The sequence below is a fragment of the Micromesistius poutassou genome, assembly GCF_964030765.1.
Source record: "Micromesistius poutassou genome assembly, chromosome: 19".
NCBI lineage: Eukaryota > Metazoa > Chordata > Actinopteri > Gadiformes > Gadidae > Micromesistius > Micromesistius poutassou.
In genome coordinates this window covers 3889386-3916641 of record NC_140289.1, presented here as the reverse complement: position 1 = coordinate 3916641, position 27256 = coordinate 3889386, and the positions used below count along the sequence as shown (strand labels likewise).

The 27256-nt window shown below is 49.1% G+C and overlaps 2 protein-coding genes across 2 annotated transcripts in view; one reads left to right on the top strand and one right to left on the bottom strand.

Annotated features, from left to right (window-relative positions):
- itsn2a (intersectin 2a) overlaps positions 1 to 23253 on the top strand; it is a 41361-nt gene extending 18108 nt beyond the window's left edge. The window contains exons 8-38 of the mRNA XM_084483925.1: positions 238 to 380; positions 597 to 660; positions 1045 to 1182; positions 1440 to 1534; positions 2094 to 2356; positions 3549 to 3686; positions 4070 to 4210; positions 5137 to 5224; positions 5690 to 5829; positions 8040 to 8179; positions 8800 to 9346; positions 9761 to 9960; positions 10563 to 10632; positions 11685 to 11935; positions 12054 to 12094; positions 12338 to 12504; positions 12714 to 12747; positions 12874 to 12995; positions 13879 to 13975; positions 14384 to 14575; positions 16814 to 16935; positions 17270 to 17376; positions 17498 to 17681; positions 18144 to 18242; positions 18480 to 18647; positions 19131 to 19361; positions 19866 to 19987; positions 20127 to 20209; positions 20367 to 20450; positions 21978 to 22151; positions 22243 to 23253. Coding sequence (XP_084340051.1) covers positions 238 to 380; positions 597 to 660; positions 1045 to 1182; positions 1440 to 1534; positions 2094 to 2356; positions 3549 to 3686; positions 4070 to 4210; positions 5137 to 5224; positions 5690 to 5829; positions 8040 to 8179; positions 8800 to 9346; positions 9761 to 9960; positions 10563 to 10632; positions 11685 to 11935; positions 12054 to 12094; positions 12338 to 12504; positions 12714 to 12747; positions 12874 to 12995; positions 13879 to 13975; positions 14384 to 14575; positions 16814 to 16935; positions 17270 to 17376; positions 17498 to 17681; positions 18144 to 18242; positions 18480 to 18647; positions 19131 to 19361; positions 19866 to 19987; positions 20127 to 20209; positions 20367 to 20450; positions 21978 to 22151; positions 22243 to 22394 — 4597 coding nt within the window. The 3' untranslated portion in view covers positions 22395 to 23253. The remainder of the gene's footprint in view (positions 1 to 237; positions 381 to 596; positions 661 to 1044; positions 1183 to 1439; positions 1535 to 2093; positions 2357 to 3548; positions 3687 to 4069; positions 4211 to 5136; positions 5225 to 5689; positions 5830 to 8039; positions 8180 to 8799; positions 9347 to 9760; positions 9961 to 10562; positions 10633 to 11684; positions 11936 to 12053; positions 12095 to 12337; positions 12505 to 12713; positions 12748 to 12873; positions 12996 to 13878; positions 13976 to 14383; positions 14576 to 16813; positions 16936 to 17269; positions 17377 to 17497; positions 17682 to 18143; positions 18243 to 18479; positions 18648 to 19130; positions 19362 to 19865; positions 19988 to 20126; positions 20210 to 20366; positions 20451 to 21977; positions 22152 to 22242) is intronic.
- A 319-nt stretch (positions 23254 to 23572) lies between these two features.
- On the bottom strand, positions 23573 to 26782 carry fam228a (family with sequence similarity 228 member A; the record flags this gene model as incomplete). Its single annotated transcript, XM_084483926.1, has 8 exons — positions 23573 to 23766; positions 24051 to 24219; positions 24352 to 24439; positions 24519 to 24602; positions 25207 to 25401; positions 25511 to 25588; positions 25673 to 25780; positions 26708 to 26782. The coding sequence occupies 8 exons, from the start codon at positions 26780 to 26782 to the stop codon at positions 23586 to 23588; spliced, it is 978 nt and encodes a 325-aa protein (XP_084340052.1). The 3' UTR covers positions 23573 to 23585.
- Between the last annotated feature and the right edge of the window lie 474 nt (positions 26783 to 27256).

Genomic DNA, 27256 nt, shown 5'->3' with positions numbered 1-27256 from the left:
CCACCACCCACTAGCACCAACGCTAGCATCAACGCTAGCTTTAGCACTAGCACCAGCTTTAGCACCACAGCTAGCACAACCACCCTCTTGCAGCAGTGTCAATAGCGGATGAGGAGGATGGACATACTGCTGCGTTCACTGTTTGAGGACTTCCGGTTGTTTTCCAGCAAATATTATTTGGTCTTGAACTACCTATCCCCTCCCCCCACCCCCCCGCCCCCCTTTGTCCACTTGTAGCTCCAACTCGTCCTCCACCAACTCCTTGGCCAGTAACTCTCCCAAGACGGGGACGTGTGATTGGGCGGTTCCCCAGGCCGCCAGACTCAAGTACCGGCAGCAGTTCAACACCCTGGACAAGCTCATGAGTGGTTACCTGTCAGGTGTGAGGACACACACACACACACACACACACACACACACACACACACACACACACAGACACACAGACACACACAGACAGACAGACAGACACTTCTTGAGAAATTCATATTTACATTTAACACAGCACTTACTGTTTGCGTTCAAAACATTTCCAGTTCAACAGGTTCACACCAGTATACACAAGCACACTACTTAATATGGACTTCTGTTTTCAGGACCGCAAGTAAGGAACGCCCTGCTGGCCTCCAACCTGACACAGACCCAACTCGCAACCATCTGGTGAGTGAGTGAGTGAGTGAATGAGTGAGTTAGTGAGTGCTTAGATTACACCACATTCACATTGTACACGTCCGTCCACGGATGACGGAGGGGCGCGTCTGACGTATGGGTAACACAATCTGATTGCTCGACGGATCCGTCGCGGCCTGAAAAGTTGAACATTTCTCAACTTTTTGATGCAGGCAATGGAGCCAACGGAACGGATTGACCCACAATGCATTTCGAGAGCGCCCGTGGCAAAGTCAATGAGATCCATCGACCTGTCGGACGTGTGCAGTGTGAATGCTGTGTGAGTGACTGTGCTGCTTCTTGTCTACGGTAGTGTCCTTCTACTCATCAGCCTCTTTGTGTCCACTGTGCGTGTGCGTGTGCGTGTGTGCGCAGGACGCTGGCAGATGTGGACCGGGACGGCCAGCTGCGTGCTGACGAGTTTATCTTGGCCATGCACCTGGTGGACATGGCCAAGACCGGCCACCCCCTGCCCCTCTCCCTCCCACAAGACCTGGTGCCCCCCTCCCTAAGGTAACACACACATAAACACTCACGAAGGTAACACACACACTCTAATACTGTCACAATTGCTTACACCCCCCCCCCCCCCCCACCTAGATGGACAGACAGAGAGAAAAATGTACACACACACCTTCCCTGCCTACCACATGCTCAACTCCTTGTTCACACACATGTTCAGTTCCGTCCAAATGCTGTATGTATTTACGTGGGTGTCCATGCGTGTTACGGTACACTGGATGTGTTCTGCCTCTCCCTACGTGGTCCAGGTCAGGAGGAAAGGGCGTTGAGCTGGTGAACGGAACGGGGCCCTATCTGAGTCCCAGCCCAGCCGACCCCACTGAGATGGAGCTGGCATCCAAGGGCAAGAGCACTGCTTACATTACACATTACACGCACACGCACGCACACACGCACGCACGCACACGCACACACACACTGGATGATGAAGAGCTGCAGTCCCAATGCAACCTGGCACTTTATTGTCGCCTGGATGGCTACTTGTTTTGTCATTTTTAATAAAGATGCAAGTTTACAGTAACGAAAAAAAAAATCTCAAGCCAGATATTTTAGATTGTTATAATTTTCTCTCCCCATCCTGCCCTTTATTTGACTTATATTTTTGTCTCCTCCTTATCTGTCTCTCTCTCTCTCCCTCCCTCTCCCTCTTCCTCTCTCTCTCTCTCTCTCTCTCTCTCTCTCTCTCTCTCTCTCTCTCTCCCCCTGTGTAACCCTATGTCTCTCTCTCTCTCTCTCTCTCTCTCCCCCCCGCTGTGTGCCCCTGTGTCTCTCTCTCTCTCTCTCTCTCTCTCTCTCTCTCTCTCTCTCTCTCTCTCTCTCTCTCTCTCTCCCCCTGTGTGACCCTATGTCTCTCTCTCTCTCTCTCCCCCCGCTGTGTGCCCCTGTGTCTCTCCACCTCACAGTGTCCTTTGAGGACAAGCTGAAGGAGAACTTTGCGCGGGGCAGCGCCGAGCTGGAGAAGCGGCGCCTGGCGCTGGAGGAGGAGCGGCGGCGGGAGCGGGAGCGCCGCGACCGGGAGGAGAGGGAGGCGCAGGAGAGGAGGGAGCGGGAGGCCCGCGAGCAGGAGAACCGGCGCCGGCTGGAGGAGGAGCGGCGGCTGGAGAGGCAGCGGGAGATGGAGAGGCAGCGGGAGGAGGAGCGGCTCCGGGAGCTGGAGAGGAAGGAGGTGAGGAGGAGGAGGAGGAGGAGGAGGACGACGTTCCACTTGATGGAGGACACCAACACAATTCTTGATTCATTAGCCAAATTTATTTGTTAAGTATTATTTATTATACTATTATATTTATTCACACATTTCCCCTCTTACTGTTCTTTCTCTCTCTCTCCCTCCTTCCCCTCCCCCCCTCTCCCTCCCTCTCTCTCCGTGTCTCTCTCCTCCCTCCCTCCCTCTCTCTTTCTCTCTGTGTCTCTCTCCCTCCTCCCTCCCTCACTCTCTCTCCCTGTCTCTCTCCTCCATCCCTCCCTCTCTCTCCCTGTCTCTCGCCCTCCTCCCTCCCTCCCTGTCTCTCTCCTCCCTCCCTCCCTCCCTCCCTCTCTCTCCCTGTCTCTCTCCTCCATCCCTCCCTCTCTCTCCCTGTCTCTCTCCTCCATCCCTCCCTCTCTCTCTCTCCCTGTCTCTCTCCTCCATCCCTCCCTCTCTCTCCATGTCTCTCTCCTCCCTCCCTCCCTCTCTCTCTCTCCCTGTCTCTCTCCTCCATCCCTCCCTCTCTCTCCGTGTCTCTCTCCTCCCTCCCTCCCTCTCTCTCCCTGTCTCTCTCCTCCATCCCTCCCTCTCTCTCCGTGTCTCTCTCCTCCCTCCCTCTCTCTCCCTGTCTCTCTCCTCCCTCCCTCCCTCTATCTCCCTGTCTCTCTCCCTCCTCCCTCCCTCTCTCTCCCTGTCTCTCTCCTCCCTCCCTCCCTCCCTCTCTCTCCCTGTCTCTCTCCTCCATCCCTCCCTCCCTCTCTCTCCCTGTCTCTCTCCTCCCTCCCTCCCTCTCTCTCCCTGTCTCTCTCCTCCCTCCCTCCCTCTCTCTCCCTGTCTCTCTCCTCCCTCCCTCTCTCTCTCTCTCTCCCTGTCTCTCTCCTCCATCCCTCCCTGTCTCTCCGTGTCTCTCTCCTCCATCCCTCCCTCTCTCTCTCTCTCTGTCTCTCTCCTCCATCCCTCCCTCTCTCTCCCTGTCTCTCCTCCATCCCTCCCTCTCTCTCTGTGTCTCTCTCCCTCTTCCCTCCCGCTCTCTCTCTCCCTGTCTCTCCTCCAATCCCTCCCTCTCTCTCCCTGTCTCTCTCCCTCCTCCTCCCTCCCTCTCTCTCCCTGTCTCTCTCCTCCCTCCCTCCCTCCCTCTCTCTGCGTCTCTCTCCCTCCTCCCTCTGGGCTGCAGGAGCTGGAACGTCAGCGCAAGGAGGCTTGGGAGCGGGGGAAGAGGGAGGAGCTGTCGAGGAGGAAGGAGGGGCGAGCAGGAGGAGATCGTCCAGCTGCGGGCACGCAGAAGTGTCTGGAGATCGAGCTGGAGGCCGTGGTGAGACTGAACGCACACGAGTTGATGAGATGCAAAAGAGAGAAAACCCCCGAATGGCGTTCCCCTCAGCACCGCGCCGAGCTGAAGAGTCCCTTCACCGGGTGATTAGCATCACCCCTGAGTTGATCGCTAATTAGCAAAGTTGGCCAGCTGGAGGAGTGCTGGGAGCAGGAAGTGTTTCCTTCTGTCACACACACACACACACGCATATGCATACACATACATACACTACACGCGCGCACACATATATACATATACATACACAAACACATACACACACACACACAAACACAGACACACCCTTACGAGAAAGATTTAAAAAATAAAGATAAAACGGATAGGCCGCTGGTTCATCTGGTCCGCCGTGGGGATGTCGTCTCCAGGGCAGCAAGCACAAGCAGATCTCGGACCGTCTCCGCGACGCCCAGAGCAAGAGGAGGATCCAGAAGTCCGAGCTGGACCTCATCAACCAGAAGAGGGACGTACGCATCGCCGAGATCAACAGCCTGCAGGTTCAGTTTGAGGTGAGGGAACGCGCGCACGCACGCACGCACGCACACACACACACTTTATAGTCATATCAGGTGCTTGCTGACGCGGTACTCTGGAAGGGACAATGGTTTTACATCTGTCAGTATCTCACTATTCCCTTTACTATTCTCTTTTTGTCCGTCATTTCCCTACTCTCGTTGATCTCTCTTTATCTCTTGGTCTCTCTACCTTTGTCTCGCTCTCTCTCTTTATCTTTGTATCGCTCTTTCTCTCTCCTTCTGGATCTCTTCTACTCTCTCTGGGTCTCTCTCTCTCTCTCTCTCTCTCTCTCTCTCTCTCTCTCTCTCTCTCTCTCTCTCTCTCTCTCTCTCTCTCTCTCTCTCTCTCTGGGTCTCTCTCTCTCCCTCTCTGGGTCTCTCTCTTGCTCCCTCTCTGGGTCTCTCTCTTGCTCCCTCTCTGGGTCTCTCTCTCTCCCTCTCTGGGTCTCTCTCTCTCCCTCTCTGGGTCTCTCTCGCTCCTCTCTCTGGGTCTCTCTCTTGCTCCCTCTCTGGGTCTCTCTCGCTCCCTCTCTGGGTCTCTCTCGCTCCCTCTCTGGGTCTCTCTCTCTCCCTCTCTGGGTCTCTCTCGCTCCCTCTCTGGGTCTCTCTCTCTCCCTCTCTGGGTCTCTCTCTCTCCCTCTCTGGGTCTCTCTCTCTCCCTCTCTGGGTCTCTCTCCGCTCCCTCTCTGGGTCTCTCTCTTGCTCCCTCTCTGGGTCTCTCTCGCTCCCTCTCTGGGTCTCTCTCGCTCCCTCTCTGGGTCTCTCTCTCTCCCTCTCTGGGTCTCTCTCGCTCCCTCTCTGGGTCTCTCTCTCTCCCTCTCTGGGTCTCTCTCGCTCCCTCTCTGGGTCTCTCTCTCTCCCTCTCTGGGTCTCTCTCTCTCCCTCTCTGGGTCTCTCTCTCTCCCTCTCTGGGACCACAGGACTGGCAGAGGAAGCTGTCCCAGCTGGTCCCAGAACAGCAGAGGCTGACGGAGCGTCTGCGCAGCATCGGCCAGAACAACCTCCCCTGTGGGTGATCCATGGCCTGTTGGGGACAGTAAAACGTATTGCAACGCCACGGAGCAGCGCATGGACATAGCCAGGCTCTGTGTCAAGCACCTCTATTGTGAACTCTATGAACTTACTGAATGTTACTCATTATTCACTCCATTTAGGAGACGATTTTAAGCACGTTACCAGTTTATTCAGACACATGTCATTAAGGACGTAGAAGAGTTCATCTGTGTTCATACTGTATGTACAGGCCTCCTCTATTTCTTTATCCGTCTGTGAACTAATCGACGTTATACTCTTCGGTTATACTAAGATCCAGTTCCAGTGAACCGGGATGCATGTCATTACGGAGCAGCCCAGTAGGGGATCAGGTTAGGCTGCCGACCCTGTTGTGCGGGCACTGAACCCATAAACTTCGGGCCGGGTGGCAGAGCGACCCCTAACAACCCCGACCGCACCTTGTCGCCCCCCCCCCCGCAGCCGTGACCCTGGCCACGCTGGGCAGCAGCGTGACGGAGAAGGGGGTGACCTGCCGCCGCCTGAAGGACCAGCTGGACACGCTGGAGCGGGAGACCACGGATAAACTGGGACAGATGGAGCAGTACAACAAGGAGCTCAAGGTGTGTGTGTGTGTGTTTGTGTGTGTCCTCATAGCAGGAACTGTAAAGCCTCTCCACAGGTATATTTGCTTAGAGGGCAGATTAATAGGGGAACGGTAAGCAACTTGAAAGATGAACACAACATCTGTTAACCTGTGCTCGGTTGGACTTCAGAAGAGTGTGAAGTCTGAACAGCTTATCAGCATTTTTATATAGATCCTGTGAATAAATATTAGTATCGACATACATATTCTGATCATTTTGCAGCTTCAGAGGCTTGAGATGGGTGTGTACATCTGGGATTAAGTTATATACTATACTATATGAGACATAATACAAAGTGAAAATACTCTGCTACTGCTTTGAAGCGGAATCTACCGCAGTATCGATTCAATTTCCAAGGATCATTTTGCCTGGGGTCGGTCAGGTGGAACTAATGGGGAGAAATTCCTGTTAAACAGGACACGGTAACTTCTCTCCTGGGGCTAAAAAACACGTTGTTATCCAACCTATGTGTTGATAACACACACACACACACACTCACACACATGCACGAACAGAGACACACACACACTCGCACGCGCGCAAACAGTGACACAAAGCAATGAAAACTGGATATCTCCAAGGAATACGTCCTCGGGGAATACGGAGTGACATAATGTCTTGTCAGCACAACAAACACAGGGTTGTGTACGTGTTGTTATTAATCGCCTACACTTGTGATTTCACAAAATCAACACTGCTTGTTCTTCTCTTGTCAAAAACTAACTGTTTGCAGTCTTCTAATGGCTCTTTTTGTCTCCTTCCTGCCATTTTCCGTATCTCACCCTGTACCTTTTTACTTCAAAACCTTTTCATCTTTCACTCGTTCCTGGCTTCCATTCCACTTATCTCACCGCCCGTTTCCCCTCCGTGCTTCCTCTCCTATTTCTCTTTGTCTCTCTCCGTCTTTGTCTCTCTCTCTCTCGCTCTCTCTCTCTCTCTCTCTTTCTTTCTTTCTTTCTTTCTTTCTTTCTTTCGCACTCTTTCTCCTTCTTATTGTCCATGTCATGTATTTACGTTTCCTCCCTCCTCTCTCTTTCTCTCTCTCCTGCCCTTATTCAATGTCAACGTTTTCTCTCTCTCTCTCTCTCTCTCTCTCTCTCTCTCTCTCTCTCTCTCTCTCTCTCTCTCTCTCTCTCTCTCTCTCTCTCTCTCTCTCTCTCTCCTCCTCATGCTGCATGTTTTGTGTTTATTTTCCTCACCTGTCTTTCACCCTCCCTCCCTCATAAAATTCCAACCTACCCCTCCTCCCTCCCCCCTTTCTCTCTCACCCCTCTGCGCCGCCGTTGCCGTGGTAGTTTGGGGACATGGATGATTGCCTCCTACGGGCTCTGCTGTCCCTGCTGACCTGTCTCAGCCAGCTTTTTCTCCTCATCAAGGTTACTCCTAACTCCCAACCAAACCCCCTGGTTACCACCCACCCACCCTGCCCTGACAGACCCCCGATCCCCGCTCCGCCACCACCACCCTGCATCCTGCACTACTGTCGGTTGTTTCTCCCCCTCTCCCCTGCCCGCTGTCTCACACTGGTGTTCCCCTGCTTGTCGTGTCCCTGGTTGCTCCTTCCGTGTAATGTTTAGCTATCGCTCGTGCTCTCTGACACCTTGCGTTCCTTGTGGTGGAGGATGCCCACTTTGGTACGACATTTCCTCCCACGTTTATTCTTTGTGGTCGTTGTGTGTTTATTCCCCCCCCCCCCCCCCCCCGTGGAACACGTTTTAGGTTGAAAACACACACTGGACATCTGCACCGTTTGCATGTTGTCTGTTGGATGCTCTATGTGCGTGTGTTTGTTTTTTTGTTGGTATAGTTGTAATAAGTGCTGTTCCCATCAAGCCATTTTGAATGTCACAGGCTACCGCCATCTCTTACCAGGCTACTTTTTGATTAATGACTTCATTATAAATAAATGACTTATTTAATTACTTGCGATTGCATTAGCACGCGTGCGACTGCGACTACAAGATATCACATCGCTGCGTGCTTGTGTGTGTTAAGCTATAGCGACACGTGCGGTAATTAGCATGTCTCGCTAACGCGCGCATGCATGCTGCCGTGTGTGTGTGTGTGCGTGTGCGCGTGCGGTGTGTGTGTGTGTGTGTACATTTCTGTAGTGTTTGTGTGGGGGAGGATGCTTCTCGCTGTAATTAGCTCTTGTCGCTAACACAACCACCACCGTGTCATCTCAGGAGCTGAGGGAGAAGCAGGTGACTCAGCAGGCCGCCCTGGACGACTTGTGCCGCGTCAAGGAGCAGAAGCAGAGGGAGCTGCAGAGGCGCCGCGAGGAGGAGAGCGAGAGGAAGAGGAGGGAGGAAGAGGAGGCAGCCAGGTGTGCAGGAATTTAATGATAAGGCTGATGCGTGTGACTTTGACTTCTTTTTTTTTTCCTCGTCGTTGACGTAATGAAACGACGCGAGTACCGTGGTTGATTCAATCCCATAGATGCAAATGAGCATCACACTGGGAGTCACAATATTTGAGTCTATACTGCGTTCTTTAGGGTCCGATCACACAGAACAGTGTTTTCAGTCGTGAAAAGCTTCGCTCATGTTTTACCACTCAAACCTACTCCGAGAACAACCAGAGCTGTTCTCATAAAGCCCTCTTCACTCTGCCGTTGCGGCGTGGTGCGGTGTCGATTGGCCCCTTAGGTGTTGTTCATGTATCATTTGGTTTCTGAGTTACGTTTTCTCCAGATTTGTGCGCAGATGCCTTCAGACGGCTCTGTTGTCAAACCAAATAAACAAACTCAGGTACAGAGGGTTAGCGTTTTGTCCCCCAGAGTTTCACCACCACCACCACCATCTGGACGCGCCATCTTGTACACCCACAGAAGTACCACTAATGAGGGGGAATCGGCTGGCTCTGTCCACGGTGGGAGGAGCGTTATCTTATCAAGCTGTCCTGCATTGGGGTGCATCAACTTCCTGTTTCCTGTTTGGTTCGCAGACGGGCCAAACTGGAGCAGGAGCGACTGGAGCAGCAGCGCAGGGAGCAGGCGCGGCGGGACAAGGAGGAGGAGGAGGTGCGGCAGAGGAGGCTCCTGGAGGAGCAGCGGGCCAAGCAGAGGGAGGAGGAGGAGAGGGAGGCGCAGGCCCGCCTCCGCGCAGCCCAGGAGAAGGCTCAGGAGGAGGAGAGGAGGCGGCGGGAGCACGAGGAGGAGGAGGAGGAGGAGAAGAGGAGGCTAAAGGAGGAGGAGGAGCGAAGGCGGCGCGAGAAGGAGGAGAAGGAGGCGAAGGAGGAGCAGGAGAGGAGACGCAAGGAGCAGGAGCGACGGCGGAAGGAGGAGGAGGCGGCGGAGGAGGAGGAGAAGCGGAGGCAGGAAGAGGAGAGGACGCAGAAGGAGGAGGAGCGGAGGAGAAGGGAGCAGCAGCAGCAGAAGGAGGCGGGGGGAGGTGGAGCGTCGGCGGTGGTGATGACCGTCTACAGAGCGCTCTACCCGTTCGTGGCCCGCAACGCCGACGAGCTCAGCCTGGAGGCCAGCTGCCTCATCGAGGTAGAGGACACACACAAACGCGTTCACGCGGCACAGCACAACCTTTGACCTTGAGATCCCTCTCCTCAGGACGTCACTGTTCCATGCCCTGACCTACTCGTGGAGCTAAATATTTTGTGCCGTGAAATAAGCAATACATTCTCATTACCCTTCCACAAAAGGGAGAGATGCAACGTTTCTCGATGTATATTTTTGTTGAATATTAGTTTTCAACGGCCTAGTAGTGAAGCATACTACAAACAGGAATGGCATGTGCATAAATATACATATGTTTATGTTTAAGTTGTTATGCTGCTCATCCCATGATCCCCCCTGTCCCCCTCTAAATACAATATGATATCATATACTATATATATATATATATATTCTATATCATATCATCACTATTTGAATACATTTCTTCATTTGTGGCAGGTGGATGAGGCCACCGTGGGTGAGCCCGGCTGGCTGTGCGGGAGTTACCGTGGAAACCGGGGCTGGTTCCCCCAGAGTTATGCGGAGAGATGTGCTGCTGCTTCCTCCACCTCCAGCACCACCAACACCTCCAGCTCCAGCGAGGCAGCTCCGCCCGCGTCCCCGGCGGGTCCTCTTCCCCCGCAGACAGCTGTCAGCGGGTAGGTCAGCTCATCCGTCCGGGACGGACGACTCACTACTACTACTACTACTACTACTACTACTACTGCCTGGGTCTTCCAAAGCAACCCCGTCCTTCTGTTGGTTAACGTTTCTCTGTTTGTTGGGGAAAATGCAAAGGATTTCACCAGCATGACACCATCTATTTTGTGCGGTGTCTTTTTCCTCTCGGTTGATCCAATTTGGAAAACAGTTTTTTCTCCACTTTGTTTCTCATTGTCGTCTTTTTCTCGGTTTGGTTAATCCATGCACGGCTCGCACTCGACACGGTTTCATAACAATATACACAAGGATTCAGCCCATTACTCAATGTGGATCCCATTGAATAACAAAAGCCTTTTAGAAATGTATTTATAGCGCATTGCAGGAGAAACAACTTTTTCTATTTTTTTTCTGTTTGTTTCATGTGTACAAAGGTTGTCGTGATGATGACAACGGTACGTTCGTGAGATGCTCCGTTTTCCTCTCCGTCGCTCCCGTTCAGAAAAGGCTTTTGTCTTGTATTTAGATGCTGCAGACACAGCGGTTGTTCAGGTGTTTTCTTCCAGCCCTCCTCAAAGTCCTCTGCTCTGTGTTCACCCAGGCTTGCAGACGGAGCCATGGCAGAGGCAGGCCCCAGCCGCGCCGGCCCCCCGGTCCCACAGTCGTCACATGTAGGAGAACATTCACTATTTACATATCGGCACTCAGCTCTCGCTCACTCGGCCCTCTGGAAGTGAGGTCAGCGAAGGACAGATATTTATAGGACAGGGTTATTTCTTTATGAAAGTGTAGCGGAGAGGGGGGTTGTGGGTTTGGTCTTTTTGAGAAAAGGCATTTGTTGAATAACTAAGTTCAGTCAAGAAACTGATAATAAACTATAGATGAAAACATCAGTGTTCTAGGTCTCAGTCTAAACCAAGCAGTTAAAACAATGGGATCGGTGTAGCACACTTAAGTCCCTGACAGTTATATGTGGGCTATAAATTAGCCTCGACAGTCATATGGACTGCTGCCGGCGTTAGAATGAGGTCTGGCAGGGGCAGTTCATTGGCTGACACAGAAACACACAAAAACACACCACATCTCAACAACTGGACCCGCAGAGTATTTTTAGCCCTGTTCCTACGGGCATCAGGGTCGTTCTCCTCCGAGGTCTAGCACACATTCACGGAGCTCCAGCCAGAAGCCTCCCTGTTAGTAGGTCTGGCATGTATAGGACGTGTCTGATGGATGAGCTACGACGTTATAGGGTTATATTTGTCCTGGGCTGGAGATCAAAAAATATTATTTTTTAATAGATGCAACAGTTTATTTTCTGCTTTCCTATAATCCTGACCTGGCCTCTGGCCTCTCTTCTCTGCTCTCTCCCCTGCCCTCCTCTCCTCTTCCCATCCTCTCCTCATCCTCCTCACCCCTCTTCTTCCCTCTCTCTCTCTCATCTCTTCATTCACTCTTCATCCTCTCCAAACCGCTCTACCCAACCTCTCTTCATTCGCTCCTAATCCCCTCCTCTCTCCTCCTCTCCTCTCCCCATCCTCTTCTCCTCTTCTCCTCTCCCCCTCTGCTCCTCCTCTCCCCATTTTCTCCTCCACTCAATCCTCTCCCCATCGTGTCTTCTATCATCGCTCTATCGTATCCTTTTCTCTGCTTCCTCCCTCCTCTTCTTCTCCTCTCTCTCCCTCCTCTTCTCCTCTCTTTCCTCCTCCTCCTCCTCCTCCTCTAGCACGGGGCTCCTCTGAGGGCCCGGGCGGTGACGTCGTGGTCGTCCGCCTCTGACGCCCAGCCGGACCCCTCCCCCCATGGAGGCGGCGGCGGCGGCGGCGGCGGTGATAACATCACGGCGCTGCTGAGCTTCTCCCAGGGTGATGTCATCAGCGTGCTGCAGCAGAGGGAGGACTGGTGGCTGGGGCAGCTCGCCGGAACCCAGGGATGGTTCCCTAAAGATTACGTCACTCTGGAGCCGGATAACACAGAGTAGGACGATAACAGGCGATTATATATACACGTTCCTGTTTTGATGTTTTCGTGAGGGGTTCATCTCTCAGGGGTGAGGTAGGAGGCAAACTTAAACTCTTTTTCTTTTTGATTCCAGCACGGAAGGCTCCGACACCTTAGATGCTGTTCAGCTGGAGGGTAAGTCATCGCTATCGTTTTTTGAATCATCTCTCAAAGGAAATAAGACATGAATTCCCACGGAACGTTCGGATCGTTGCTGCCGGTGTCACGGTGACTGCAGTGTCTAAGCTTTTGATGTCAACGCGACGCTCGTACTGCAGCGCAATTGAACGAGCAGCTATAATACGTTTGACTGATCGATAGGTGTAAGTGGTGGATGATGAACGCTCGCTGCGTTTATGTTTCTCCGTCGTGCCCCAGACTTTGTGGCCCTGTATACCTACGAGAGCCCGGAGGCCGGCGACCTGACGTTCGACGAGGGGGACGTTGTCATGGTGACGGAGCGGGAGGGGGAGTGGTGGAGGGGCTGCATCGGAGACCGCGCCGGCGTGTTCCCCTCCAACTACGTCAGGCCCGTGGAGCCAGAGGTGAAGTCACTGCATCCACGCATACGTAAATGGAATGGACTGCATTTATATAGCGCTTTCATCCAAAGCGCTTCACAACATAGGCTAACCTTCACCCATTCATTCACACATTCACACACCGACGGCGGTGTCAGCCATGCAAGGCGACAGCCGGCTAATAATAATGTATTTGTGTAAATGATGTGGTATTTATATTTACATTTCAACAGATTTCAAGACCTGGAGGACCAGTCAAAAAACCTGGTGAGGACTTAATATGCACGCACACGCATGCACACACACACATAAAAACCCCCACTCTTCCTCTAGACACCATCATGTGAGTGTTATCGCTGGCGCTGACGTGTGACGTCCCTCATGTTTTGCCAGAGATTGCCCAGGCGCTGGTCAACACTGTTGCCCCGACAGCTCAGCAGCTCAGCCTGTCGCCAGGGCAACTGATCGTGGTTCTGGCCAAGAACTCCACCGGCTGGTGGCTGGGGGAACTGCAGGTTGGTCTTTATGGTGTCTGCTTATTACATCTTTTGAGGGAGAAATATGTTATACCTAAAATGTTTAAACCCTAAAAAAAAAATGAAATAATACTTGATTTGAGTTCTTAATTTATTCAAAAACAACTTTATAATTTATTTTTCTTGTCAAAATCTGGTTTACTTTCCAGTCCATGCTGAGAAAAATGTCCCATAAAGAGAGTAAAATTAACCTTAAAATATACCGTCGTTCTATACAAAGAATAGAAAATATGTAGCAAGACAAGACAGCATATACGACAAAGATACCAGCCCTAGGCCAACTTAATGAGGAGACTGTCAGAGGTAAAGGCTGGGCAAAAACAAAAAAATGTCTGTCTATCGCCCAGCTCCAATATAGCCCAGGAGGACTAGCCAATCAAACACTGCAGAGGGCAGCTTGTGCGGAGGCTGCCGGCTCGTTAGGGGCACACAGCTGTGGCCCCTTTACCAACGAGTGGTTTTATAGTCCAAATTCGACTCCCTCTTTATTCTCTGTTTGGAAGATCTTCAGTCAGTTGCAATCCTTAAATTGTTATATTTTATTTGTAGAAGTAATACATCACAGGTTACACTTTGTATTTTTATGTTGTAATGATGTAATGATTCCTGTAGAATTGAATCACAATTATGACAAGCTTGATTTTTTTTTTTGGGGGGGGGATTATTACACACATTGTTATTATTGGTTGATTATAAATATGGGTTGGTGGTTATTATTATTCATTAAGTATAGTTTTCAAAAAATAAAATCTTAACCTTTTCCCCCTTTTTTGTTTGTCATTCAGTCATTTATTCGTCATGTATTACCTCACCTGTGTAACTACTGTTGAGAGAAGGGCGTCTCATGATTGGTTCTCCTCAGGCCAGAGGTAAGAAGCGACAGAGAGGCTGGTTCCATTCCTCCAACGTCAAACTGCTGGGCCCCACCAGCGGCAAGTCGACTCCTTCTCCTCTGCCAGGTAAGCCCACCCAGCAAGCGCTGAACAGAAACACTTAGTGGGGGTCTACAGGTGGTGAGGTCCATAGCCCTAAACACACACCTTTGGAATGAATCAACGAATAATTACAATACATGAATGGAATCCAACCCCACCATGCAAGTTATAATTCCCTCCAATAAATATTTTATTTCTATTCATATATATGAAGTTCTTTTTTTACCAACTCAAAACATAACAACCTTTAAAAATGTAAGATAATGTGCTGTAAAGTATAGTTTTAATATATATATATATATATATATATTTATTTTTTTTTGACACAAACAACTTTAAACAACATGCATGATTGATGGAATACTATACAAGTATTCTAGATGGTATTGTAGTATTCTTCCCTAATAAATCCCTCCCTCCGACCCCCCTCAGTGTGCCAGGTCATCACCATGTACGACTACACGGCGGCCAATCAGGACGAGCTCAGCTTCTCCAAGGGTCAGCTGATCAGCGTCCTGGACAAGACCAACCCTGATTGGTGGAAGGGCGAGGTCAACGGAGTCACTGGCCTGCTGCCGACCAATTACGTGAAGATGACGACCGAGTCTGACCCCAGCCAGCAATGTGAGTGGACGAATCACACGTTTTCTAACCCTAACCCTAAGTTTCTAACGGTGAGGGGAATGCTATGCATTTAACATGGATCAAATCTGAATATATTCATATTATGTCTGACGGGGTGACTTGGTTGACTTCAGATCCAGTGGGTAGTTTATCCATGTCAGAGCAGGGAAATGAGGACTTTGGTGAGTATGTTTTGGTTTGGTGTTGTTGTGGTGTCAATTCTTTGTTTGGGGGAAACTGGCCTCATGAGATGGTACATGTTGGTACATGTTCACATCTGAATGAATGACTGAATGAATGAATGGGGCCCCACCATGCACCCTCCACTCTCTCACTGTTTTGGGACATCATTATGTTCAAATGTACTTCAGTGCTGTCTGTATTTACACTTTACACACTCACTGTACACACTGTACACAGTCGAGAAAGGTAAAAAAAAAAAAACTCTTCAGAGACACACGAAAAACCATAAAAGTGTTTTCCCATTTGTAATGTCCTGACCCGTTAACTTACTTGTCTATTGTGTGCCAACTGAAAGCAATCAGCAATCACCTCCATGATCAATGTGCCCGCATGTGAAAAAAAAACCCTGTGAAGTTCCAACGTGAATAATCCCCCAAAAATAATCAAACTGTGTTTAACGCCTGTTGTCTCTCTCTGTCTTCCACCCTTCCGCCATCTCACCCTCTTCCCCCTGCCACTCCTCCACTCCATGCCCTCTGTCTTTGTTTGTTTCCTCCTCAGGACAGTAACGCTGGCTTTGCTTTCTTCTCTGCTCCTCTTCCTCCTCCTCCTCCTCCTCCTCCTCCTTCTCCTCCTGCTGCTGCTCCTTTACTTCACGCTTCTCTCTGAGCCAATCAGAGCTCGGATTGCCCTGTCGCAACAGGAAGTCCCGCCTCTCGGCCAGAACAAACCAAGCTCTGCGCTTTTTCCGAACCTCATTTCAGGACCGTGGCGTCCCGTCCTCTCTTTGGTTCTGTTTTTCCTTCTTCTGTGTCCGTTTTGACTGCTGCTTTGTTTTTCTAACTGCTCCATTGAACTGTTTACTGTTTCGTTCCTTCTATCTCCCCTCTTCCTCCCTTCCGGTCTTTTCTAAGTCCTCTCTGTTCTACTATTTCCCTCGAGTTACTAACGCAAATGAAAGGGTTGAGAAACCTTTATCCCCTCTGACCCATCATGTCAAAAGGCATGGCAAAGAGTTTATAAACACGATGTAACTGTTGTATCTGTCTCTAGTTGTGTCTAACTCTGTCCAAAGTTATAATTTATCTAGTTTTATAAATAGAAGCTTTTAGTCAACACGCTAGATATTTTTCCGCAGAGTCGATCATTTTTGCACTAACAAAGTGAAGACTTCCTAGGAACTAAAAAGGACCAATGTCAAGCATCCCAGTTTATGACTCATCAGCGGAAATAACCTTGTCCCTCGCCAAGTACATTGCCAGTATTCAAATAACATTGTACCATCATCATATATTATTGTTTGCTCGGAATACAGTTGAGAAGCGTTCCACTCTGAAATGTAATACACACACCAGCTAAAACAAAAACTAAACAGGCAGTTGTTAATGTCACAACAATGACAGCAAATGTCTTCCGGAACGTTCTTGTGACCTCCGAGTTTCCTCATCCACACCTATGCAATCACCTGGCTAGCGCAAGCCCTCCTACCCCCCACCCCGAGCCCCGCCCAACACCAACGGTGCTTCTCTAAAGACTGACGGTGGACGGTGGATGGTGTTAGCGGTGATCGATTAGCAATGCCTGGTAACCTCTCTTCTATCTCTAGGTTCAATGTTCCGTGTTCTATGACATACGATGTGCCTCACTCTGGTCCTTGCATAAGTTGTACATAAATCTGACAATAAAAGAGATTTTAACGTTTGTTTGTTTGATTTGTGTGTGTGTGTGTGTGTGTGTGTGTGTGTGTGTGTGATTTGCTCAAGAGTTTTGCTCAATTGTTAGTGCTTGACACTGCCACGGTTAGGAGTTTGATTTCTACTGCATGCATGCACTTGGGTTGTCAGTATAATTGTATTATTATTGTATAATTGTGAGCATTAATCTACATACAACACAAGATTTCAACCACAAAACTAAAGAGAGAAAGTGTGTGTGTGTGTGTGTGTGTGTGTGTGTGTGTGTGTGTGTGTGTGTGTGTGTGTGTGTGTGTGTGTGTGTGTGTGTGTGTGTGTGTGTGTGTGTGTGTGTGTGTGTGTGTGTGTGTGTGCGCTGCAGGGTGCGCTGACCTGATGAGCTTGGACAGCATGACCCCCCAGGAGAGAAAGAGGCAGGGCTACATCCATGAGCTGATCCAGACCGAGGAGACCTACGTAGAGGACCTGGAGCTGGTGCTGGAGGTACATGCACACAGACAGACAGACAGACAGACAGTAAACACACACACAAAGACAGATGGACAGACAGACAATAAACAGACAGACAGACAGACTGTAAACACACTCACACAAAGACAGACACACAGACAGAGTGTAAACACACTCACACAAAGACAGACAGTGTAAACACACTCACACAAAGACAGACAGACAGACAGTAACCACACACAAACACCAGAGTGTAAACACAGCCATATGAAGACTCAAGGGAAATAATAAATAATTAGTCCTGAGCAATGATTAGGCATTTAGTCTCTCTCCCTCCCTCCCTCCCTCCCTCCCTCCATGTGATCAGGTGTTCCATAAGCCCATGTCCGAGTCGGGCCGTCTGACCCCCACAGAGATGGGGACCATCTTTGTCAACTGGAGGGAGCTGATCATGTGCAACACCAAACTACTGAAGTAGGTCAACATCACTGTACTGTAGGCGCCATTCAGGCGTCGGCATCGGCCAGCCTGACGATCCACGTGTTATTCAGAGAGGGCTCTTGAAACCGTCTTGGACCGTTGTGTGCGTACCCAGGGCCCTGCGTGTGCGTAAGAAGACGGGGGGAGAGAACATGGCGGTGCAGGTGATCGGCGACCTGCTGGCCGCGGAGCTGGCCCACATGCAGCCCTACATCCGCTTCTGCTCCTGCCAGCTCAACGCCGCCGCCCTGCTGCAGAGGAGGACCAACTCGGAGCCCGACTTCAAGGACTTCCTCAAGGTGCGCCGAGCTCCCCTCTATCCCGCTCCAGTAACACAACCACCACAATACGGTGTTTTTTTTTTTGTGTGACTCCATGAGGTGAGCCATTGTTGATTTTACAGACTCACCTATCAATTGTCAAATCTTAGCACTTGTTTCTATGGATATCTTTACTGTACCGACAGCTGTATATCTTTACTGTACCTATATACTGTACCTATATTGCTTCTCTCTCTTCTGACAAATGTACTTATGTGAGTCGCTTGGGATAAAAGCGTCTGCTAAATGCCCTCAATGTAAATGTAAATTAAAATGTAAATTTAATTTGCATGAAATTACATAAGGTAGCACATCCTATCATCGTCAATAAATAACTAACAATCAGCAATTTCTTTATGGTGCTCATTCCCCAGTCCTCAAAGTAGTCACCCATCATCTCTCTCTCTTGCTTTCTCTCTCACTCTCCCACTCTCTGAGCAGAAGATAGCCACTAACTACCGCTGTAAAGGGATGCCCTTGTCCAGCTTCCTGTTGAAGCCCATGCAGAGGATCACACGCTACCCTCTGCTCATAAAGAACGTAGGTGGACACCCATTTTGTGGTCAAGCAAATCAAAAATATCGACATTTTTTGAAAGTAACTTTCAGAGTCATCTCTTTGTAAACATCATCCCTTTTGTCTCGTCTTTGATTGTTTCATTATTTTTCTCTCTTGTTTGTTTCTCATTCGCTCTCTCTCTCGTTCTCTCTTTCTCTCTCTCTCTCTCTCTCTCTCTCTCTCTCTCTCTCTCTCTCTCTCTCTCTCTCTCTCTCTCAGATCCTGGAGAACACCCCCGAGGGCCACGTGGACCGGGGGGCCCTGCGGGAGGCCCTGGAGCGGGCGGAGGAGCTGTGCTCTCAGGTCAACGAGGGGGTCAGGGAGAAGGAGAACTCTGATAGGCTGGAGTGGATCCAGACCCACGTCCAGTGTGACGGTCTCATAGAGGTACGCAGGAACACGGGGCAAGTGCACCACGTGAGCACTCGCATGTCGTAATAGACACGTCCAATTCATGCGCTGTCAAACTGTTGTTTTTAATACTATTTTTAAATAGTGGTAAGTAATGGTCATTATTTGCCCTTTGAGAGGGATTGTAGCTTGGATGATGGGCGATACAAATAAAATGGGTTTGAACTTTTATTCTTGCCATAATTACATTGAGTCCTCGCTGCGTGTATATGTACAGAGCCCTATGCTAAACGCACAAGTTTAGTCATCCGCATTCACCTTTTAGTTCAGGGCGATTTTGAATGCAAAGGAGTCCACGCCAAACGAGTACATTTCTCAGCACGGGGCGTCTCCCCAGCCACCGTCGAACCCCCAGGCACTCTGCCGGTTGATCGTCCCGGGACCCTCATCGTTCCTCTCTCCCACCCCCCTCTCCCCTCTCTTCCTCCTCCTCCTCCTCCTCCTCTCATCGGCCCGCAGCACCTGGTGTTCAACTCGCTCACCAACTGTCTGGGGCCGCGCAAGCTGCTGCACAGCGGCCGGCTCCACAAGACGCGGGGCGGCCGCGAGCTCTGGGTCTTCCTCTTCAACGACTTCCTCCTCCTCACCCACAGCCCGGCCAAGTCCTTCTCCTCGTCCTCCTCGTCCTCCCTGGCCTCGGACCGGCTCTTCAGCCACAAGGCCAACGTGCAGCTCAAGATGTACAAGACGGTGTGTGCGTGCGTGTGTGTGTGTGTGTCACCGTTTTTTGGGTTTGTTTTTTTTGTGAGGCGTTAATGTGGTTAGTCGTCGATTTCTGTAAACTCCATTACACTGCGTAAACAAAACTGAAACCAAATCTAAACACGGGGCCCCTTGGGGCATTGTTTTTAATTACAAGTGACGCCATGCGTGCACGTCGTCGCTCCCTCCTCTCGTGACCATCTGTTCATCCCTCCATTCATTCATGTCCTCTATCTGTCTGCCATCCTTCCATCCATCACTGTCCGTCCGTCTCTCTGCATCCATGCATCGTTCTATCCATTCATCGTTCACGTCCGTACTTCTCTCCGTCTAACCATGGCTGTCCTCCATCCATCCGTCTGTTTCTCCGTCCGTTCTTGTGAATCCATCCTATACATCTATCGTCTGTCCCTCCCTCCGTCCCGCCGCCTCCCTCCTCCCATCCCCCCCCCCCTCCCGCCACTCACCCCCTCATCTCTCCCCCCTCCACAGCCTCTGTTCCTGAACGAGGTGCTGGTGAAGAACCCCCCGGACCCATCCAGCGACGAGCCGCTCTTCCACATATCACACATCGACCGCGTGTACACACTCAAGGCGGACACCCTGAACGAGAGGTAACACACACACACACACACCCACCCACCCACCCACTTACCTACCTACCTACCTACCTACCTACAGTACCTACCTACCTACCACCCCTAACCCTAACCCTTGATCTAATGATTTCACGACGACTGTTGCTAATCACAGGACGAACTGGGTCCAGAGAATCAAAGCAGCCTCCGAAGTCTTCATTGAGACGGAGAAGAAGAAGAGAGAGAAGGCGTACCAAGGTAAACACAGATATTTATGAACTCTGTGTGTGTGCTTGATGTCGTTTATCTACTCTAGGACCTGCTAGAATAAGAATGCTACGTATCAGCAACGTTTGAAATGCGGCCCTTCGGTCACAAATGTGTGTTTGAAAGTAACGCGTCTCTGTGTTCCCAGCACGTTCTCTGAAGACCAGCGGCATCGGACGGCTCCTGGTCACCGTCACCGAGGCCCAGGAGCTCAAAGCCTGCAAGCCCAACGGTAACAGACGCCTCAACCTCCACGCTCCCCTACACACACAGAACGCTGTACACCACACTATATTATCCTAGTGGAGCGCTTGTCTGAACGGATGATTCATGTCTTTTATATTTTATCAAGTAGGTTAACCCCCCCCCCCCACTTTGTTCAGTTGAATCTGTGTGTTCTGTTTGGGTCTCTCAAAGTGTCTGTGACATTTCTCCTGGTTCTTTTGGACTAGAATGTGTGAAATTGTTGACAACTGTTTTTTCTAAAACTTTTCTGACATGGCTCCCCAAATTAAAACAGATGTTTACTCACTCTTTAATCTAGAGGATGTGAGGGGATTAATGAAAAAACAAAAAGGTGTCATCAAATATGATGGCATAAATTTTGAGGTCCTCCCAGGAGACACTTGAACTGTGTGTGTATCTGTACTGATGTTGGGTGTGTAGTTGTTTACCCTTGCCTTGATAACCCTAATTTCACCTTTATTTAACCAGTCTCTAATGCCGCTTTTCCACCGCCAGTACCAACTCGACTCGACTCGACTCGCCTCGACTCAACTCGGTTTGGTTGCGTTTCCATCTAAAAAAGTACCTCTTCAATGTGGGCGGGTCGTAGAAAAGAACCTCTCCACCATGGGTGGGTCGTCATTAGGTTTTAATCACGGGAGACGCGATTCCCGGGAAATCTGAATCTGATCAAGACTATTTCCTGATTCCCGGGAAAGGTTATGATGGGAAATAAAATAAAATAAAATAAAAAGCGCAATGACTGCGCGTCTATTGTTGTCATACGGTAACGTTGATAGAGGCGAAACTCGAGCCCTAGGAAAGGAACGACACTGAAACGAAACAGCGAAACGCCGGTCCGTGGACTCCAGCCACGCCGGACACACACAACCACGCCCGACACACATAACGACGCGCAGCCTAACTCTAGCCCCGGGAAAGGAGCGACACACACGGCGAAACGCTGATCAGTGTCCCCCTCGGGAGCGGGTTCGTGGACTCCAACCACGCCGGACACAACTTAACTTGAGTGAATATTCCCATTTACAGCCGCTGGCCAATCAGTTACCAGCAGCCTGTTTACGTCACACAAAAGTACCTACTCCGCTGGCATGGAACCTCGACGGAGGTAGTACTAAAAAAAAGTACCCGGTACTAGGTACCAGGTACTTTTTTTGCCAATGGAAACGCAAATAAGGCGTGGCGAGTCGAGTCGAGTAGGTACTGGCGGTGGAAAAGCGGCATAAGTCTCTTTGATATATATAAAAAAGTACTTGACATGTTGGGCAGCAGCACCATGAGCAGGGTGGCAGAAAGTGCTGCAAACATTAATATGACAATTGACATGAAAATGAACGTCAACATTCGAGATTTCCTCAAATATACCCCGAGTCATTTGCTATTTCTTGGACTGCCTTCAGTGAGAGCAGCTCCTCCGGTCTGAGGTGACGTTGTGCCTCTGATCCCGGGCAGAGGGTTGCAGCTTACCCGCCAACCCTTTAACGAGATACCCTGCCTGCCTCCGCGTCCTCAGGTAAAAGCAACCCGTACTGCGAGCTCACCATGGGGGCCCAGTGCTACACGTCCCGGCCACTCAGCGACACGCTCAACCCCAAGTGGAACTTCAACTGCCAGTTCTTCGTCCGGGACTTCTACCAGGACGTCCTGTGCATCACCGTGTTCGAGAAGGACCAGTTCTCCCCCGACGGTCGGTGGTCCGATCGCACACACGCACGCACGCACGCGCATAGAAAGCCTGCGGCGACGAGACTGAACTTCTTCCCCTGGTTAATATACAGACTTCCTGGGGCGCACCGAGGTTCCCGTGGCAACCATAAAGAAGGAGATGGAGAGCAAGGGCGCGGCGACCCGCCGACTGCTGCTGCACGAGGTCCCGACCGGAGAGGTGCTGGTCAAGCTGGACCTGCAGCTGTACGAGCAGCCCACGTGAAACTCAGGGCCCCTTTACTCACACACACACACACACACTCACACAGACAAACAAAAGAGACACAAACGCAGACGCACCACACACAGATGCACACGCTAACATAAATGCACACACACACACAGACGCACACACAAAAACCCACAGACACGCAAACACACAAACATAGACAAACACATACATTTATGTCCTGTAGAAAAATGTATATTTCCAGACGATAATATTGATTTATTACCTTGCGCACACACACCTAAAGTGCCTTCTTCTTCCCAATGTACATAGTACCATTCTCCAGGATTGTTCTCATATGTTGCCATATACTGCCCTGAGCCAAGGTTACCTGTGTTGAGGCCAATCACACAGTGATAACAGAAAAACCTATAAAGGGTTTAAGTAACAAAGTACCTTATTTTATTGCAATTGCTTTTCTTTCATTTATTTAATTTTTTGTTGGAGAATATCAAATTTAGGATTTGGTGGTTTTTGGAAGGTTGATAATAGAGAGCTGATTCACTTTATTAACTCAATGTCCATGGCTGGGAGGGTGTACAGTCTTATAACCATATACTGCCATCGAAGAATCATGTGTGGTTAGAGAATTCCCATACTCCTCTTTGAGCCTGGGATGTTAAAATATAGATCTGTGGCACCGTTTTTATTCTAATATATACTAATACACATGTAACCAATTACATTATTGAACTGTTGCACACTACTGTACAATATGATGTCCCGGGCCACGAAGTCTCCTATTGGGTGACCTTGATGAGGCGTGAATAAAACTGAAAAAACCTGATTCCTTCAGTGGTATTTGGTGACAAGACTCCTTCTCACAGAGCTCAAAGCAGGGGGCTTCTTCAAAAAAAAAACATTTTCAGGGTTGAACATTGCACAGCAATGTGCAATGACATAATAATAAATAAATGTAATTGTAACGTGACATTTATGAAGAAATAATTGGTTACATATTTTGACAAAATATATATAATAAAAATATTGTTGGCCCATGTGCTCCTCTTTGTCCTCGATGCTAAAAGCCCTAATTATCCATCTTGATGACATTTAAAGTAACCATCTCCTCACGACCCGAAAGGACTAAGCACCATAAGGAACAAGACAGTAATGAGGAGGGACGTCACAGCAACAGTGCTCTCCTTGATGCGGTGACACAGAGGGAGGCTACAAACTGGGAGTTTACGCAAGTGAGTTTATGGCAAAAACAGCTGGAGTCCACAGGCCTATCCATGGTACGGGTGAGTCGGAACAGATGGAAGCGCAGAGGTTGTGGTTGCAGCTGTAGTCGCCATCATCTCCTTCTTGAGGACCAACAGCAGGCTTGATAGCATTTTCCATCAGCCGTGCTGGTTGCTTTGATCTGGTAGAGCGTTACATTTGGCCTGGGTAACAATGACAAACAATGGTCACAATCTGGTTTGTACTATTTACGATTTAATAAAGCGACTTTCATTGAATCACTTTTCAGATGCATGTTGTTAAGGAGAAGGTTGGAGTCAAGTCTATAGCACATGCCTACGAGTACTACCTATACAGGGTGTTTCTTACCCAAACTCTACACACACCTTCACCTTTGTCATGCACCCATGTGTTTATTCTATCCCATGACATATTCATGTATATGATGAAGGAGTAATTCACTACCTGTGAGAGGACTTTGTCCCTCTCTCCAATGGAGTCTCTCTAGTGGTAGAGGTGGAGGTGAGGTAGGCAGATGAAAAGGTCTGAGGCGGGGCGGTCTGAGGGAGCGTCCCTGCATTGGGACTAAGATGGGATAGAAGCTCCTTCACTTCCTCCCGTGTGTACTTGAGACCTAAAACGAAGGGTTTAACCCATCAGACACACATCAGGCTTTGAGGCCTCACAAACTCGTCTCATCAACGGTCAAATGGCAAATGCCTTGGTGAGGTGCTCAGAATGTGTGTGGTAGGATTCTTTAGAATACCTGTCTTACAAGAGATGGCGGCTCTCTTATCCCTGATCCTTTCACGAGGGTCCTTCAATAGTGGGTCCTTTAACACAGGCATTTGGAGCTGTGGATAAACCGGCCCCAAATACTCCATATGTTCTCAGGTGCAGGTGGTGGTGGTTGGGGTCGGTATATTTCCTCACCTTGTAGTAGTCGAGGGGTCTTGTGATGCTGAGGAGGAACGGGTCGTACTCCTGGGGATCATAACAGTCTAGGGACACGAACCCCTGAACACACACATGACCAGGGGGGAGAGCAGGGGCATGATCCAGTCTCCTCAATGACTGGATGTTGTGGTACTTGTATAGCTTTATCACAGTAACAGTCTGAAAGGGCTTTACAGGCCATATATTAAGGACAACCCTGAACCCTAGCCCCATATAGCGCTTAATTAACGAGGAAAATAATCTTGAGAAGGAACGCAGAGAGGGGGATCCCTCCTTCCAGTGATGGGATGGGGTGACATGGGTGCCATAATCCCCTCAAAAACGAGATGGTTCATCTCAAGGGGTTTCCTCTTAATCAATTGAATGATTGGCATATAGGACCTACATTGTATTACAAGCAAATGTTTTAAAATCAACAAGGAAAAATCTGAAAATAAGTATTGTCCATGTTGATGGGGTGCCGAATTGGCTTAATTAGCCTGAAAAGGCCGCCGGGTCAGAGAACCATACATCAACAGAGAACCACCATCAAGAATAAAACAACAATGCACAAGTTCTTCGGGAAAATGTCTCCAAGCCTATCCAATGAGCCTATCTCCAGCCTATCCAATGAATCTCCACCAATCACAAGAGGTTAGCTCTGCGGTAGCTTCGAGTGCGCTACCTTGGCATTGCAGTGACTGATGTAGTCCGCGTTCAAACAGCGCAGCCTGTCCGCCTCGTGGTCGCACCGCCGGGAGAAGTGGTCCTCCACCCGGCGCTGGGTGGGCAGCCACACTCGCTCCGTCCACCGCTTGTGGAGGAGTTCCCTCCGCCGCAGCTCCACCACGGCCCGTCGGCCCAGGAAGCGCTCCAGGTCCTGCATATCCACGCAGCCAAAATGCGTACTTTAATGTGGATGACTAATAGTAGTTATTCCCCCAACCAAGAAAAGAGGTCAAACTATTTGCCAAGTCCCCCAAAATCACCTTGATTAAGCCATTTTCCGCATCCAGAATTGGTTTGATAATTTTTCTTACTTCTTGGTTTTCGGCCTCCAACTGTTCCTGAACAGATAACGTTTGTATAATAACTAATTTGAGACAATTGAACTTTATGTCATGTGTAACATCGGTCAGTAGTTGTAGTACCTGTAATGGCCTCATGGTGGGATTAGAGAGCCAGCCATTCCATAATAAATTCTCCCTGCTTCTCCCATGGCTTCTCGACCGGAGCCATGGTCCACTCCTGCTGCTCATCTGAAAAACCGTTTTATTTTTGGCTACCTTTAGGCTGGGTGTAACACGCTTGCGCCTTTACCACTATACACCCTCATCCTACATCCTCTCCTGTCCTCTCCTCCTGGATAGGGAAATAACCAAAAGTCTTACAGAAGTAAAAATGAGTCGCCCTTATCTCCCACGCCAGGAAGATAGAAAAACACTCTCCCCCTATAGGAGTACACCTCGCCAGTGCCAGAGATACAGGTGCACAGCACTAGAGGAGAAGCATGCCTGTAAGAGATCACGTCACTGCCCAGCAACCTGAGCTGCGTCTCACCGTTAAAGCGCACCCACATATGAAATGTGGGTGGGATTTCCCACTCTGTTTTACCATGACTTGGCAACGCAGATTGATGAAACACATGGGATCTCCCTTCATGAATCATCCATAATGACTTCTGAAATGTATTTTATGCTCAAGACTTGGGTATACATTTGTTTGGAACAATTGGAATTGCTTGAGGCCTACTGCTATTCTTTTCAATAGACTGATTTAAATAGAAAGGTTTAGTCTATTGTGTCTGTCAATCAGAGTAACAGGAAGCCTCCTTTTCAAAGTCACTGAAGTCTAAATGCTGTACAATTAGACATGACACCCTTTATATAGCCTATATATATATATATATATATATATATATATATATATATATATATATATATATATATATATATAAAATAGATAGATAGATAGATAGATAGATAGATAAACGTCATACACTTCTCCTTATATTCCATATTCCATTCCTTATTGGTCAAATAGGCCTATAGTAAAGTTGTAATCTAGGCATATTTGAAAAAATAATAGTTATTATATATATAATTATATTATATATTATATATATATTATATATATATATTATATTATATATATATAATATATATAGTTATGGGTGTTTTCTTTACCTCGGACTGCAGAAAGCTGCGAGGAGAAGTATGGGTGATCACGTCATCAGACACGTTTTTCCTTCTCGTTGACATGCCTAAATAGTAAAATATCAAAAACGAATTTTAGCTGTAGGCCTAAGCATTAGCCTGTAGGTTACACGTCAAGCTGACCTCAATTAACCATGAGTAGACAGACGAGGCCTACTTCAACAAGAATACGCGAATAAGTGATATATATTATAGTATTGTCCTACATAGGCCTACTTGATAATATAATAATATATATGTATATAACCTACACGTCTTTACTCGTCTTTTACTCATTACGTCATAACGTTGTATCAGTAGGAATGTTGTACAGCAGGCGGAGTTGGGTTCCCCGTTCTCGATGCACATTTGAATTCCATCCCTTAAACAAATCGTGACAGCCAAAAAAAAAGACGGATGGGATAATCGCATACCAGTAGATCGGTTGACGAGCGCCTCCACAGAGATGGACCCACCGGGCGGTGCCTGAATGCGGGGGAGACACCTGCTGAGCTGCCCTCACCAGCCGCCCCTTCTCCA